Raw genomic sequence first — 18,222 nt, 5'->3', positions numbered from 1 at the left:
ACAAAATACATTCATGAAAAATAGAATCTTTAGCCTATCAAATCTGTAGCCTACTGCACTAACAATAACAACCACAGTTGAATTTACCTATCATATACCTATCAACATTTTATTATCACACTGTTGTGTGTTGTGTGTTGCGTGTGTGTGGTGGGTGTTTCTTAGTGCTTTAGATTGTCATAAAAGCTGTGAAAGTCTTTTGGCATGATCTCCTTGAGCTCTTGGAGATGTTTGAAACAAACTCCTGCACACACTCATTCTCTGTCCATTAACATTTAAAAAGAAAACACGAGCAGATGACCTTTGTGAAGACACCCTTTACTGGGGTGACATCTATCAAACCTTGCACATTCTCTTCTCTTCCCAGTTTATGTTCTCCCAAAAGCATTGAAAAATCTTCTCCCTGTCTGCCTCATACAGAGCAGAGCTTCTCGAGAGCCTGAGAGGAGGGGGGAGTTGTTTGTTTTTGACGGACAGTTTGAGGGTCCAATGGAGTTAGGAGTTTTCGTCAGAGGCGCTTTTTAATACTTTTCATATGTTATTATAAAAAAAAAAATTACACAGATGTAGAGGGGGTTCAATAGCGTTGATTTATGAAAAAAAAAAAAAAAACTGAAAAAGGAGTTAGCTGGTCCCGGCTGGACACTGACGATATGTTTGTTCAGAAAACTGGCGGAACGCCGTGGTGTCACGCGAAGCGCCCAGTGCACCCCTGAGCACCACCTCAGGTGTGTGTTTATGACAAGGAGCACCCACAGCATCGGCGCCTATGACCTCAGGTGTGTGTCGTACCTTGTGATATTAACTATGTACGAAGTGTACATAGTTAATATCACAAGGTACGACACACACCTGGGGCATGACGGGATCTGTTTACTGTATGGGTTGTACGTATACTTGTCTAAAAAGCCTGTAGCACTTGCCCTAGCCTTGACGACCTTGCAGGATTATGCAAAGGCTAAAATGTCATTTAGATAGCATGTTAGGTTGACAGATGCCATGTTTTCATAATACCATAGTATAGCATTATTTTAGGAGTCCTGTTGTGACTGTTGTATTGAGGGAAACATGTTGTTGACATGATGGTATGTTGTATGTACGGAATAGAAAAGCACTGGACTGGATGTAGAACTTTTGTGTGACTGTTGGTATATTGAATAATGATTTTCGGTGATTACTTTGCCAATGTGAAAAGGAATAATGCTTTAACTGTTGAATTCATATGGATTGCTCCTGTGACATACTGTACAGTAGAAGTGAGTGTTGTAGTGACTACTACTGTAGGCCTACAGTGTGTGGTATATGTTTGTATTTTTAGTTTTTTGAAAAGTTAATACGTGTAACTGAAGTTATATATCAGATTTAGTTTTCTGTCTCTAAGCCAAATGAAGCGTAGTATACCTGTGAGATGTGAGTGGGATTGAAATAATATTTATAAGACTATGGAATCCCCGCTGCGTGGGGGAGAAGGTGTTGGAGCCCGAGGGGAGACAGTGGCCAATGATAACGCAGGAAAAAAAGGTCAATTTGACCAAAAGTCCATCTGTGTGGTAGGTGGACTTTATGCCGTCACACAAGTGTCATGGTCTTCATCAGGGAGTGATCGGGTTCAGTTCTCGTGCTTTATATAATAATCTGCATATTAACTTTGTATCCTCTCCTCCACATTTTTTGAGTGCTCCTGTTCTTTTTAGACATACTGTACGTACAACCCAGTAAACAGATCATGTCATGCCCCAGAGAAGTGTGCATAGCTAAATATCCCAAGGCACAACACACACACATGATGTCGTAGACACCGATCCCGTGGGTGCTCCTCGTCATAAACACACACCTGCCAAAGTTTGCAGGATTGGTTCGTTTTGAACAAAATGCCTCAAATCCTGAACGCAGCATGCGATTTCCATTACATTTTCCGCATAGATTCCCACTTTGCCAAGGAAGAAATGCCCTCCTTTTCACATTGGCCTGTTATAGCGCTACCAGGAGGCCATAATAACCTACCTGACCTGGCGGAGACTTCTGCTCCGAGGAGAACTTTTTCTAGTTTGATTTTGTGTTATGATTTTATTTGTATTTCATTTTGTAGGTCTATAACACTCTTATTTGCTCATTTCCAAATTGAAATAAAAGTTAAAGGGGATATTTATAATTGTTATATGTCTCATGTGTATGTCTTTTGTTATAAATAAAACAAATCATTATTGAAAAAAATACAATGAAAGTGATTGTGAAGAACACAATTATTGAGTAACTGAGTTATTGAAAAATGACATTGACTTTGATATTTCAATGACAAGATGCTCCTTAATGGTCAAAACAATATCAGAAAGGAATTATAAATGTCAGAATTAGTCTTATTGCACCTGTTTTTAGTCCTAACAATGGCCAAGGTATGGCCAAGGACCTTTCAAGGTCAACATCACCCAAAGTGGTCATAACAATATCAGAAATGAATTCCCCACCCTACAATTAGTCAAAATGGAGGTATTGCATGTGTATATACGCTCAGAAACAAAGAAGTTGGATTTTCATCATAGCCGATGGCAGCCATATTTGATTTGGCCATTGCGCCATTCGTGGCACTAAGGCGGACGAGCACCTCTGTGATTTTTCATGTCTAGGTACCCATTGTTCAAGTGAGAAATTATCCTACCACCAAATTGCGAACGGGTCTATAGGGCAGGTACAGGACTACTGTGCAGATAATGTGGGGAGATAATGGCAAAAAAAATTATATCCTAAAAAAGTATTAAAGCTACTCATTTGAAAAGGCTATCATGTTTCAAAGTACTTATATGGACCCTACAAACAAAATGGTGCCAAAGAGATTTTGCCACCTTTCGTGTCCCTGACTTCTGGTCTGGCCCATGGACTATGTATGAAAGGTGCTATACAAACAATTTATTATTATCAAATCAAGCTGTGCAATAACAATAAATATAACAGTGGTACACAAAGCCTTCCCAAAGAGCACAACTTTTGTGGTTCTTAAAGTTAGTCAAGTTAGTATCTCTGCTTTATTTGTTGTTGCTTTGTTGTGACTCAAATTCAATTACTAGCCACAAAAGTGAGAGTGAGCTGAGAGTGAAAACTCAACCCTTACTTCTTGTTTTTTAAGCCGCTACTCACAGTGGCCGTGACACTGTCCTTGTTGACTGTTTATGGAAAAACAGCGATGCACAAATATGAATAAGATTGATGTAATGCTTGCCATAGACCATACAGGCCAGGCCAGTGCTTGCCCACGGAATGCACCATGGGAATGTAGGAACACAGAGAAAGGCCAAAGTAGACAGAACATGGAATTTTCAATAAGGATAACTGGATTGTGTAAATATTGAACTGATATGTACGTCAACAGCAGAAACACTACAAGTTCATGACAGAGCTAGCCATTGTCCCAGATGTTTGCTTCTAGTTACCTCAACTCCATGACTTCTTATTTTATCTCATAGTCCCTCCAGAAGTGGGTCACAATTGACGTCAACAAGTTGGTTATTTCATGACTCAAAATAAAATATTTACCTGTCTAATCAATATACAGGCCTAAGGGCATGTTTTGGGTTTGAGCCTCCTGGCAAATACGGTCGAAAACACAAAAACACAGACACGAAGGAAAACTTGTGCTTGTTCGTGTGCACAGAGTGATCTCACTTTTGCCAGACAGTGCATATTATTCAGACGCATGTCGTCATAGAATGCACATCTGAACAGCAAGAGTGTTTAATTAAACAATGAAACAGTTTAATTAATTGCAACTTTCATTGTTAAATGAACACTCTCGGTGTTACTGTATTATTCTCCCTTCCTTTTTTATCATTCTCCCTTTTCCTCTCTCTCTCTCTCTCTCTCTCTCTCTCTCTCTCTCTCTCTCTCTCTCTCTCTCTCTCTCTCTCTCTCTCTCTCTCTCTCTCTCTCTCTCTCTCTCTCTCTCTCTCTCTCTCTCTCTCTCTCTCTCTCTCCTCGGATTCACCCACTTTTCTCCCCCTTGCCCTTCCACCCCCCCACACACTTCTCTCTCTCTCTCTCCCCATCTTACCAGACATGACGCCTGCAGCCATGGTGGAGGTTATGGGGGCCTTCCTCTCGCTGACACGGGACAGGAAGGAGAAGAGGAGGCCATCCCTCGCCATAGCAAAGATGATACGGGGCAGGGGGAACATGGAACCCAGCAGACTGAGGTTGGGAGGGCCACCGCGCGCGTGGGGGGGGGGGGTTGTGGGTGACAGGCAGGCGTAAGGGAGGAAAAAGTCCAGGAAGGGTGTGTGGGGGGGGGGGACGGAGGAAAAAATGGAAAGGGGTCAGCAGTGAGGAAAGAGGAGACAACGAGAGAAGGAGACGTAGTATAACGGAGATGAGGGTCGAGGGAGGGTTGGTGAGGTGTTAAACCCAGGTTAGGATCTGTGCTGTTGGCATGCATGTGCCCCACAGTGGAGAAGATCATGCTGCTGTTAGTCGCCACCATGCATACAGAATATCATCAGATTCCATAGCAGAAAATTGTAACTCAGAAGAACCGGGAGTTGGTTCCAGGAGCCTTAGCGGGGACCACAAACGGAGTGCAATGTTGACGGCACTCCAGAGCTAATATTATGCGGGCCATGCAGGAGTAAAAATGTACCTGTAAAGGATTTTGCTGTGCAAACTCCTCTCTGAAATAAGTGCTATATAAATTGCATTATTATTATTATTAAACGTGGCTTAAATTAAGTCTACTGTACACCAGCAGGATGGGACATCTTGCAGAGTACAATTCAGTAACATGAAAAAAATAAAATAAAAATAATAATAAAATAAAACAGAAAATAATAAAACTTCACCGTGATTATTAAAGCTGCAATCCATAAAATATATGTCCTACCCGGGATTCGAACCTGGGTCTCCCGTTTAAGCGGCAACATTTCTACTGCTGAGCTCATTTTGGCCGGGGGGATATTACACTTTGAGCTTCATGCAATACCTCTTGTCAACCAGTAGTGTACCTATGGCCGTCCACAGTATCTAATCTAAACGTTCTCAATACAAGAGCAGGGAAACCACCTCCAACCACCGCAGCTATATTATAATATTGTATTAACATACTCTACCATACAGATTGATTGATTAAAATAACGATTTATTCACTATAAAAAGTTATGGATTGCAGCTTTAAGACATGCGTGTTAGTGTCTCACCTGCCACTACACCAGAGGTGAGGGTTGCGGTTAGAGGGGTTTTGGTGCGCGGGCTGATCTCGGCCATGAACTTGAACAGCAGCCCGTCGTCGGCCATAGCCCAGATCACACGTGGCATGGGGAACATAGCACCCAGCAGGCTGCCACATGGGACATGGTGGACATAAACCACAGCACACACGAGACAGATGTCAACGGTTAGAAACCTCAGCATTCAATAAACTATTAAATATTACACCATGCGGGAACAGGTTCAACGGCTCAACACCCAACCTGTTAACGACCGTCCTATCCTCATGTAAGCCAGATATTACAGTGTTACTCCCAATGAAGTGGATTTACACATGCAGTGTCTGGGTAATTTAATGACACCAGTTAACATCAAATCAGAGGCTATCATTTAACATGGCTTAGAGATGGGGAGATGTACAGTAAGGGTTATGATGACAGGGTTAATATTATGCATAGGAAAACCATGCTACGCTGTATATTCAACATACATCAATCAAGAACTTGAAACATTTGCATCAATTCATTCAACCACTTTCATGTGTGTGAAGATACAGCAAATCTCAGCTGGAGAGTTCTTTGAATTTTCTTTTTCCCCTTTTCTGTATCTGTCCTGTGTTTCATAACTGCGATACTGCCATTATAACTGAATTTCCCCCATGGATTCAATAAAGGTCTGTCTGTCTGTCTATCTATCTATATCAGAGGAACAGTGTATTAAATCTAGCACAATCGTTGTAAATATCATGTCATGTGATTAAGATAAAAAAAAGCTGTCAGCTGGTGGCGTGTGTTACATAATAACGGCACAGATATACAGTGTTATACACGCTGTCGAGTGACTGCTGACTGCTCATATTTTTAGTCAAGAGGATCAAATGCCTTCCTGAGTTAAATATACTCCTATACAGTCATGCAATTGCAGGTCGGCCTGCACGCACAGAGTGGCTGCCTGGGGATACACGCAGCCCAGATGTGGTGTCATGACACCATGACACCACATGTATGCACATTTGCATGTGCATATACAGTGAGTAGTACATGTATGTGCATGCATGCCTATACTGGATGACATATCTGCAGTATTCTTGTATACATGCATTTGTAACTTTGAGAGTGTACAACCAAATGGACCCGTGTACACTTTCAGAGTTAAATTAACACTGAGGATTTTTACGCCGTGACTCGGAAGGAGTCTAGCCACCTGCAAGCGGGTTGGTCTGTGTGTCTGTCTGTGTGCCCATAGATAATCTCGGCAAGCGCTGGACCGATCAGCGCCACATTTCTTGTGCACACTGCCAGTAGGCGACAGATGTACTGAATCTCCACTTAGTCCACCTATGTTTATACTTTACTTTTTATGGTGAAATATAAAACTTACATTTTTTATATAATGGTCAACAGGGCTGAAACCTTGCCCAAATATGGAGTCAAATGTCAAAGATATGTCATATACGACTAAATGGCTAACCACATGAAGTCTGAGGTCCACAGTGTAGTGTACTGTACGCCAGTAGGTGCAAGTACTTACCTGGTAGACAGTGCACAGAGTGAGCCTACAGCCACGGCGTATGTGGCCCCCTCCCAGCCTACATACTTGAAAGCTACAGGAAGAGGACTGTTGGGGTCCAGTAAGTAGTACGGCATCATGAGGGTCAGGGCGGCTGAGACACCGAAATAGGCCACGAAGCAGATGAGCAGAGACGACACTATGCCAATGGGGATGGCCCTCTGAGGGTTCTTAACTTCTTCACCTGGTGGGTGGGGGGGGGGGGGGGTTTCGGGGGTGTAAAGGAGGACACAAAGATCAGTGCACTTTGCATAATGTCACTGTCGGGCAGAAACTCTGTATGTCCAAAAGTGTTACTTTTCAGGAAATGGGGAAAAAAAGAACCTGTGTTCAGGGCCATTCACACTGAGCCCTATAACTATTAACGATAACTATAACGTTCACCATTATATTTGTTATAGTACTGGTGTGCACTCTGCCATCCACTTGACTTAGAACACATTTTTAAACTATATTTTTGTAGTTATGGTTATAATGCTCGGTGTGAATGGCCCTTTCCCATTGATCCAATGTTATTATTTAGTAAAAACTCTAATACTTTTCATTGATTCAATATTTATAAAACCCACAGACAGACTTAAATACTTTCACTTGATTCAACGACATAAAGATCAGTGCACGTGCATAAATTCATACACAGATGGATTCATGTTAGGGATGCATTAATAAAAAGGACATTAAAACGCTCATTATTGTCTTGGGAGAGTTGGTTCAGGATGTGAGAATGTGCTCTGAAGCTGTGCAGAATTGCTGCTATGACAAATCAAGTTGCAAGCTGGGATCCTCATATTTTTCCATTATATTAATGTCGAGTAAACTCATGTTTTGCAATTTATATGTTTTGCACGCACATGCATGCACGTGCGTGCACACACACATGCATGCATGTACACGCGTGCACGCACTCGCACACGCACACGCACACGCACACACACACACACACACACACACACACACACACACACACACACACACACACCCTTCAGTGACCTTACTTGCCCCTGATTTGGATACTTGGAATAATGAACAGTCCATAACTGGAGATTGACATTTCAAGCTGAGACCTGTATGTTATTAATTTTAGAGAATGCCAACACACAGCTTGCCTGGATTTCAGATCTGTTGTTACGACACTGTTTAGAAATTGGCTGGATTACAGGAATGCACGAACGCAGTAATATCTCAACAAGTAAACACTTTTATGACTGAGAGAACTGAAATAGTCTACTCAAGCAGAATATCATGGGTTCCTATCATGAGCATCAATTATTACGGCTGTCACCATCATGAAAGTTTACTTGATGATTAATTGTCTTTCAAATAATTACAATTAACTGTTAATTAATTGTGTTATTGACATTGAATATCGGAACATAAAAAATACATTTCTGTTTGCCATTAAGCTTTGTAAACAAAAAATTCAGTGTAACGTTAGTTCATGTAGACACGGAAGGCAGAATGTTTATATACTTCATTCACACTCCCCGGACCCCCCCCCATTCGCTAACAAGCTTATACAGTCGTTCTCCTTAAGTCAGTACGTTCAACTCTTGTCATTCTCATTTGCTACAAGCCAACTCACTCACGCCCTCATACCCACAGTGCAACGCTGGCGGGTCATTTAAGCAGCTTCTGCTCTCTGTTCATTCTAAATGCTTAGCTGTCATTGCAGGTTGTTCAGCTGTGGGTTTTCAAATTCCCTCCACCTCCCCGGCCTTCTCCCTGTGACATTTAGTTCATATTGTTATAGGTTGATTCTGTGTATTGTACTGTTCTATGGATTATTTTATGATTCTGTGTATTGTACCGTGGTTCTATGGATTGTACTATGATATGTGGTAGTTTAATTATGCATTGAAGGTTCAATGTTTATGTAAAACTGTATTTATGCTCTGCTCTGGGGGGTTTGTGATTGAAGATCTGTGACATGTTTGCACAGGGAATCTTTAATATCACACAAGCAGAGTCACACCGCCAAACTTGAATGCAATATCATTGCATATATGGTAAATGGTTAATATGGTAATGGCTAATAAATGGTAAATTGTTAATTAATGGTCTGGTTATTTCTGAGCTGAAGTGTCTAAATGAATGGCACATAGCAGTTTTAACAAATAACTTAAATATTCAAAGAAAGAAAAATAATTGTATATGTTCAAAAAATGTAAATAGATATTAATGGAAAATGTAAGAACATTTTTAAACACGGAAACGATTACAACGATTATGCAAATTAACTGTGATTATATAAAATCATTGCGATCAGGCGATTATGTAATAATTGTGACAGGCCTAATCTCAACAAGTAAACACTTTTATGACTGAGAGAGAACTGAAATAGTCTACTCAAACAAAATATCATGGGTTCCAGTATATGAGTTCATATCACAAGTATGTATCTAATATATCATGATTGCATATGGCCATCCATTAAATAAGTTCATATGAACCTCCATTCTAAGAGTTCATGTGTATCCAATATATCATGAGTTCATATCATGAGCATTCATTTCGTCATGAGTTCATATCATGAGCATTCATTTCGTCATGAGTTCATAACATAAGCATCCATTTTATCCTATTAATTTGATTAGATTACATTAATTAATTCAGACCATAAGTCTCCATTTCATCATGAGTTTGTGTCATAACTCATGTCTTTTTTTGATCATTTGTTAAATTTTTGATATATTAACAAATGGACGTGAAAAAATCTTTTTTATAAAGTTTTTTTTTATAATTGACTAAGTCAATTGGTCTGATGAACCACTTAAGCCCACACTGGGGAAGACCAAGCCAGTTGAGTGTCTAAACGGAAGTACCGGAATTTGGCGGAAGTACCGCCCAAGGAAATGACGTTGACGCTTTACAAATCTGATTACATTCTCCTTGAAGGAAACGAGTGTTGTGATTGGTCGGAAGAGATTCCAGGGGAAATATGTACGACGGAAGTCCCGCCCCTAAAGACACTGTCGGCATTAGGTCGTGACCGGGCTTTTCTCTTCGCAGACGAGCAAAGGCTAGGACCGAGGCTTAACTTAATTCAATACTTAAGTGGTATTGCACATAAATAATGAAAATACCAATCAAAAATATTTATGCTATTTTAAAAGATTCTTCCATCCCCCAAAAAAGTGAAATAACCCGCCCCTCCCCCCCAGAAAATGAAAAAATCAATTATTTTGATACAAATGTATTATCGATATTTAGTTTTATAATCAATCAATTAATGTTGCACTCCTACTCATATGCCTAATATCTCCCCTGGCCATGGGAAGATTTCCGCTTTGCTCAAGCGTTACATGTTTGGTTTCCCACGTGGGAGACCTGGGTTCGAGTCCTGTGGGTGTTATTGGTGCTGTGACCCGGATCAGGTTTCCCGGTGGGGGGAGGGTTCAAAAGAGGGATGAACCCAACGCAGTGGCCCTGCCCAGGATCAAAGGGAGCCGCTCATACGCTCTCCTGGCCAAGAGGGGATTCCCCCTTGGATGAGTGGTAGATGCTTGGTTTTGTTCACAATCCTGGGTGTTACATTCCAGTATTCATTTTATCATTATGTTCATCATGACTATCCATTGTGATACGTAAAGAGTAGCTGTGTTAGACAGCAAATGACTCTAAGGGTAAGCGTGATCTAAAAAATAACAATACAGTGCACTAATAAAGCAACAGTAATGTGTGTGTATGTTGTTACTAGCCACATCTGTTTGTACTAAAAAAAAACACAAGGCAAGGAGGAGATTCAAAGTCACACACATTGTTCCCATTTCATGGCAACACTGGCCGTATTTCAGCACCCACGCAAAACTCTGAAAATAGATGCGCTGAGATAACATTTTGTGCAATATTTTACAACCGAATCAACAAGGAGCTTATTTTTTTCTGCTCTCCCAGTAGACTGAAACCAGCCATTAATTCAGCGGCGGGCGATTATGCAACAGCGCTCCTTATGAGAACACAGAGGGCTTGTTCAGCAGTGACAAATCACATAGCGATGACAGCGTATGTCTATCTGTAGTAGCCTGGACTCCATTATATGCCCCTATGCATGATGACTGGCAGCTACTTATGGGTGACAGCTAGTGAACGGGGTTATTAAAAACTCATAAGTGGGAGCTGAGAGAGAGAGAGAGAGAGAGAGAGAGAGAGAGAGAGAGAGAGAGAGAGAGAGAGAGAAAAACTGATAGGAAAAAGGGGAAGAAGGAGAGTTGTAGTGTTTTTATTGGAAGTGGTTCATGTTGACTGTGTTGTAAACATTCATGGTGTGTGTCAGGAGTATCCCCTACGATTGTAAACTGTACACACACCAAGCCAGCAGGCACTCGCAAGCACACACATAGTGATGTGCAATGTCTTGGGGTCCCTGAGTGTAAGCGAGACATGCCCACACAAGTCCCAGAAACTGCCCTGAGTTAGGATCACTTCAACCAATTGCAATGCAGGAAAAAGAGGGGTGGAAGGAAATGAGAGACTGGGGAGTGCGGTAAGCGGGAGAAAGGTACACAAAGAATTATAAACTCTCGCTCTTTCCCAACTCAGAAGGCGTGTGCACAGCGAGTTCAGCACGGAAAAAACAGGGGAGCTGCTTACCTCTCGAGTACCCCACACATCATCATTTAGGCTACAGCTCGGATTTGCGTCACAGCCTGGCATTGTGCCAGGAGCAGATTTAGGCCAAACACATACACTAAACGGCACCTTTTTTTTCTTTTTCTTCAGCCCTGCCCTACTTATGTAATAAGAGGATCCTAGAGGTTCAGACAAGCTTGAGGTAGAATTCCCCCCCCCCCCACACAGCTCCAATTACAAGAGGGGGGATACAGGAAGTAGAGGCAATCTTTTTCTTTCTAGCCCCTTTGTCGTACGATGGTGTCGCATGCTGAAAATAGCTCATCTATAAGCTCACAACGACGGAGCATAACTTCATCGTCACACTGACCTGTGGTGGCAATGCAGTCGAATCCCACGAAGGCGTAGAAACAGGTGGCGGCGCCTGACAGGACACCGGTGAAGCCAAACGGCATGAACCCGCCCACTCCCAAACGCTCCGGGGATGGCAGGGGCTCTGTTGTACTGACACAACAGAGGAGGGGGTTGGACTTGGGACAATTAACAAATAAATAAAAGATAACATGCTGTCAAAGATTTGGACTCATCTAGGTTTTTTTTTTGTAATGTGATATGAGAAATGCATCTTGAGCTCACTTTGAACTGGAGTTGGTGAAGTTGGCACTCAAAATCTCCTCAGGGTCGATCTGCCAGTTCTTCATCGTGCCTTTCACAAGGCCGGAGATCACCATGAACAGAAGGACCAGGACGTTGATACATGTGAAAACCTTGTTCACCATTGCTGATTCCTTCACTCCAAACGCCAGCAGACCTGAGTTGAGAGAGTGAGATGGGGGGATAGTGAGAGGAGAGGAGAGGAGATGAGAGATGCAATACCGTCACATGGGCTACCTGTACGCCGGCACAGTGCCGTGCACCCCTAGGGACCTCCTGCCTGTCCTGCAACCCCATTCTTTCTTGTTCTTGAACCAACATGCTTCTAAAATGAAATTACTGTGTGTCGGTTCCATTATGCATAGCCAAGATCACATTTAACCATCTAACAAATAATTCCGATTTTTTTCCCCCGATATTGTATAGTGCATGGTCCATCTTGCTGTTCACAGTGAGGACGATTTCATAAAGCCCCAGGTGCTGAGAAAAGAGAAAGAAGTTGAAAAACAAGGAAGAATTCTACTGCCAGAATCACTGGATACATTTATCAACACTTCCAAAGATGAGGTAGCTGAACAGCTATTCAAAGGTAGCAGACTTGTGTGAAAATAAAGACCACCAGCCACACAGGCACTGTGGTTAGTAAGACCACCACCCACACTGGTATTGTGGCTAGTAAGCCTACCTACCTTATACTATCATTCTTCAACAAGCCAAAAATAAAATGACAGCGGAACTGACCTTTTTCCTTGACTATAATAGAAAAAGGTCATTTCTATGCACTGAGGAAGAAGTTATATGGCTGCTTATATCTAACCTTTATATTATACCATCCCTTATAATACTTCTACAATACATTATGATATTTGACAGCTTGTAAGAGCCTAGATGTCTCCACTAGGCCTAATGTCTATTGTTTTGCTACAGCATATCTTGTTATGGTTCAGTTTGTCCTTCAGGCAGCTACAGTATAACTATGATCTCTGCCCTGTGCTCGAGGCAGAACTACCGTACCACTGACATGAGTGTTAATGTACTTCTGACCATGATATTTATGTACATAAAGCATAACTGCCTCCACCTAGAATATTGCCTCGACTCCTATGTGCCTTATCGATTGCTGATTGATCAGAATTCCACGACAGTTCTATTATACTTGACGAAAATGTACTGCACCGAGATTACGCGTGCAGTAGTACTAAAATAGCTGCATGCAGTAGAACTAGAATAGATAATTGCGTGTGAAAGTGATTTGTGCGTGTGACTGTGATTCGTGCACATGCATGAATGAGCAGGGCCTCGCCCACACCCCCTGCAATGGGCACAGAGAGGTGGCATGGCAAAGTGAAGAGAAGGGAGGAAGATGCTAGGAGGTGATAATGAGAGAGAAAGAGATTAATTCAATTTGCACCATCACAGACTATACTGCACCATACTGTATACAGCTATGGAAGCTGTTAGTGTGTGTGTGTGTGTGTGTGTGTGTGTGTGTGTGTGTGTGTGTGTGTGTGTGTGTGTGTGTGTGTGTGTGTGTGTGTGTGTGTGTGTGTGTGTGTGTGTGTGCGTGCGTGCGTGCGTGCGTGTATGTTTCTTCTTCCTACCAGTGAGTGTGAAGATGATGAGGACAGCGAACATGTCAGGGTATTCCGCTAAGATACCGGGGGCCTTCATAGCCATGTGCTGTCTGCAGAAACCCTCTATGTGCTTTCCGATCAACTCGTCAAATGTAGCACTCCATGCTCGGGCCACGCTGGAGGTGCCTGGGATAGATGGATAGACAGAGAGAAAGAAAGAGAGAGATGGAGAGATAGGGAGGGAGAGAGAGGGAGAGAGAGGGAGAGAGAGAGAGAGAGAGAGAGAGAGAGAGAGAGAGAGAGAGAGAGAGAGAGAGAGAGAGAGAGAGAGAGAGAGAAAGAGACATGCAGGGTTCGAGGTCAGTTATGCTTGATCTATATTGGTTGTGCATTGTGTCACCCACCGAAAATAGCCGATCTACAAGTTCACAATGCATTGCCATTATGGTATCTAGGTTATGCTTCGGTACCTATGTATTGCATATTGTGTCCCTATATGAGCTCTGATTCTCATCCAGTGGGCTGTGAAATGTTCTGACAGGGTCACAACAAATAATTTAATAGAAAGGAATATATATATATATATATATATATATATATATATATATATATATATATATATATATATATATATATATATATATATATTTTTTTTTTTAATACTGTGTGAGTCAAAATGAGTGTCAGACCTTTTTAACTGTGCGTGCACGTTGAAATAAATCTGCGTATGTAAAGCAGTTGTGACTAACATGTAACATAATAATAATAATAATAATAATAATAATAATAATAATAAAGGAAGCCGCCTAGCCATGCATCTGTTCATCGTTACCAATGATGTAGGAGAGGATGAGGTTCCATCCGGTGATGAAGGCCCACAGTTCTCCTACAGTCACATAAGAGTACAGGTAGGCTGAGCCGGTTTTGGGGACTCGAGCTCCGAACTCCGCGTAGCACAGACCGGCTAGCACTGAGGCTAGGGCTGCGATCAGGAAGGACAGAACAATGGCAGGACCTGGAAGATGACCGAGATCGTGTCATGAGAGAGAACCACAGCGGGCATTTTCAGAGCACGTTTCAAGCTCGCGGCTCCAAGGTGCACAGACAGACAAGAGTTTCTGGACAGACCCCTAGCGATTCAATTTTGACATTAGTCTTTATATTTTGCTGAGAGAATGACACAGTCAGATTATACACTGATTTAGTCATTCACACCATTCCTTGCAACTTCCGACAAGCCAGAAATTATATATTTTTCCCCCACCCAATTAATTTCTCTCGATGAGCAAAATCACTGCAGCTGTTCAGTAGGCATGCAGTAAAAAGTATGGCTTGTCTAGCTCTACCAGGAATCTAGTCAAGTCTAGACTCGTCTGCTATATGGAATAACTGTACCTACTGATTGATTGATTTCTTTAACCTCATGGGGATTTGCGTTGCACGTGTACAGGCAACTCAATCAGCTGCATCAAAGATTTGCATAGATACACAAGATAGACAATTAAAGCCTAATTTATACCTCGTCGCACAATGATGATATACACGTCAAAGAAAAGGTCAGAAAGAAAAAAGTTATCAAGCAAAACATTACTCGTCGTAACAATTGCAACACAATATTTGGAGAGGGACACCACCGTGTTGCGAAATGTAACTTAAGGCTTAGGAAGACAAAACACATTATAAGCAACATCTGGTGTTGTGATGGACTGTAGTCTGTGGTGCACATTGGCATGTGAAGTTCACAATCAGTCCACACTGAGGTACATGGTTGGCATCGCAGTGGTTAACCACTTAAACCCTACAGTACATACTTCTTTGACCGGGGTCCCTCACCAAATCTCTTGGTCAAAAATAGCCGATCTACAAGCACACAACTAGGCCTGTCACAATTATTACAATACAATCGTCTAATCGAATTATTTGAGATAATCGCAATTATTTTTGCATAGTCGTCCTAATCGTTTCCATGTTGAAAAATTCAATGCTATTTGTGCCATTTTTACATGTATAAAATCATTAAATATATGTCAATAATTTTAAGTTATTTGTCATATCTGCCCTGTGCAATTTGTGAGCCTAAAAGGCAAACAGAAATTACATTTTGATTCATTTTTACATAATTATGTTCCAATGTTCACTGCCAAACACACCATTAAATCGTTAATCGCAATTATTTGAGTGACAATTAATCGTCATCTTAAAATTGTAATCGTGACAGCCCTAGTCACAACGTGTCGTAATGTGACACACTATGAGCTTGTAGTTCAGCCAGTTTTTGCAGAAAATTCGCCTATTTTCACAGAATGCTCGCCAATTGTGACACGGCCAGAATAAGGGCAACTAGGGTTCATGCGGTCAAGAGGATAAATCAAGTAGCAACTCCTACCCGAGTTCTCTCGTGCGACAGCGCCGGCCAACACGTAGACGCCAGCTCCCAGCGTGCTGCCCACGCCCAGTGCCACCAGGTCGAAGGTGTTGAGGCATCTGGACAGGCGAGATTCCTCACTGTTACAGTTCACCACCTTCACCCTCAGCAGCTGCTTGCCAAAACCCAGCAGCTTGTCCAGGGCCATGGATGGAGCCCACTCTGGCCTCAGCAGGAGGGGCAAGGGGTCAATTGGGTGGGGGAGGGGAGGGGTTAGCGGTCACGGGGCGAGGTCACACACACCTAATTGGGGGCGAGACAGAGATGAAGAGAATACATGGGAGAATTTGGTTAATTATGCAACTGTGACAACAAGACATTTACCTGGGTCTTTGCGGCTGCCGGCTGTATTTTTATTTTATATTTATTTAAAATAAGAAGAATTTAAAGTTTATAGTCTCAAACTGTTACCTGTTATATGCCACAAATGTGCCACAAATGTCACACAAACATACCTTTTATCTCACCCCTTTGATTCATGCCAAATATGTATTATACAACTAGCATGTGGGCGCATATTTAAACTTAACAAAAAGTATTTAGAGAGGATTTAACTTGTAATGACTTTTAGAGTGAGTGACTAATATCTTAAAACAATGAAAGATAGATATAGCTAGATAGATAGATAGATAACTTGGAGCAATATTTATCAAAACAAACGACAGTTCTACTACACCAACAGTAGTCCAACCGTAGTAGTAGTAGACTGAGGCTTGGTGTGAGTGTGTGTGTGTGTGTGTGTGTGTGTGTGTGTGTGTGTGTGTGTGTGTGTGTGTGTGTGTGTGTGTGTGTGTGTGTGTGTGTGTGTGTGTGTGTGTGTGTGTGTGTGTGTGTGTGTGTGTGTGTGTGTGTGTGTGTGTGTGCGTGCGTGCGTGCGTGTGTGTGTGTGTGTATGTGCGTGGATATGTCAGGTTATGAGCAGTGGGCACCGGAAACAGGAGCCGTATCGTACGACAAAGTCGCCTTTAAAGATTGGGCACGCTTGGCTTGTTTTAAAGCAACACTGATTCAGGAAGTATTGCATAATGCAGCCCAAATCCACAAAGTGTGACTGTTACCCAGAAGAACTGTGAGGGCATGCAGGGGGTAATCCATCTCACTGCTGGACCCACGGCAGGGCAGGCAGGCATCAAGTTACACAACACAAGGCAATCCCCAGAGGAAAGACAGAGGAGGGCTAAGTGTCCTTCAGTGGACCACACAGCAACACAAGGGTGAACAAGGACAGCTCATTACGACAGACAACCAAACCTGACATTGGCCTTAATGCAAACTCATTTGGCAACTGCAGGCTACGAAGAATTGAAAAGAAATGCTAACCCACTGCTTCCAAGTCCCCTTACCCTAAACCACTTTTTTTTTTACACTCAGTCAGAGTTGAAATAACACTCAAGATTTGACTGTGCATTTCCATTTTCATGAAACTGTACAATATTTATGTTGTATGCATTTTCTGCCAACAATGCAATTTATTTAGTTATTTGTTACTTGATTTAGAACAATAAGGAAACAAGGAAAGCTATAGCCTTCTGCTCCCAAACATACAAAATACATCAAGATGTTTTCAAGTTAGACTTCAAGTTCTTATCCTTCTGGGACTTTTAAAGATGGAAATAAAGTGTCTACACTGACTGATGTCCTTGTTCTAGCTTTAACTTCATTTGGCTTAACACGATATGAACAGAACTGCTGGTGTTTTGTCCCATTTCTCAGAATCAGAATCTGTTCAATGGCCAAGTACATAGTACAAGGAATTTGAAATGGTGCATTGCTGTCAGACACAAAAACATTGTATAAAGACATAAGAGAAAATGTATATCCTAGTACAAGAGTAAGATATTAAAAAAGTAGATACTAGTTAAAAAAACAACAACATAATAATGTAGGGAATATATATGAGTCAGATCAAGTGTAAGAATAGTAGATATTATGTATACTTGGCAGGTACATGAGCGCAAATAGCATAAGAAGAAGAAGAAGAAGAAGTAGTAGTAGTGATGTGTGAATACCAGTGTTGGACTCCAGTGTTACAGTCCAAATGCCTTGGTAATTCAGCCAGTAGTTTGTGAAATATCTTGTTTGAGACCAAAGTGCTGGACAGGCCGACAAACCAGCAATGCCATTGCCAATACGCACAAGACTTGCAAGTAGACTTATGCAAGTTCTCACCCTGGCCTACCGTCATAGGTTTGTCTTTGGCAGTAGGTTAGTTTCCAACTTTAGCACACACACACACACACACAC

General features: G+C 41.8%; 1 protein-coding gene across 2 annotated transcripts in view; it reads right to left on the bottom strand.

Annotated features, from left to right (window-relative positions):
- Window positions 1-18,222, bottom strand: part of slc7a1a (solute carrier family 7 member 1a) — a 39,973-nt gene that overhangs the window by 9,890 nt on the left and 11,861 nt on the right. The window contains exons 2-8 of one of the 2 annotated variants that reach the window (XM_080436614.1): window positions 15,940-16,221; window positions 14,386-14,568; window positions 13,581-13,739; window positions 11,962-12,136; window positions 11,696-11,829; window positions 6,718-6,940; window positions 5,178-5,317 (exon numbers count right to left, since the gene is read on the bottom strand). In XM_080436614.1, coding sequence (XP_080292740.1) covers window positions 5,178-5,317; window positions 6,718-6,940; window positions 11,696-11,829; window positions 11,962-12,136; window positions 13,581-13,739; window positions 14,386-14,568; window positions 15,940-16,126 — 1,201 coding nt within the window. In that variant the 5' untranslated portion in view covers window positions 16,127-16,221. Of the gene's footprint in view, window positions 1-4,042; window positions 4,180-5,177; window positions 5,318-6,717; window positions 6,941-11,695; window positions 11,830-11,961; window positions 12,137-13,580; window positions 13,740-14,385; window positions 14,569-15,939; window positions 16,222-18,222 lie in introns of both variants that reach the window. The other variant, XM_080436615.1, reaches the window with a different exon arrangement.

This window comes from Gymnoscopelus braueri (genome assembly GCF_963280865.1).
Source record: "Gymnoscopelus braueri genome assembly, chromosome: 8".
In the NCBI taxonomy this organism is placed as follows: Eukaryota; Metazoa; Chordata; class Actinopteri; order Myctophiformes; family Myctophidae; genus Gymnoscopelus; species Gymnoscopelus braueri.
This window is presented reverse-complemented; position numbering and strand designations above follow the sequence as displayed.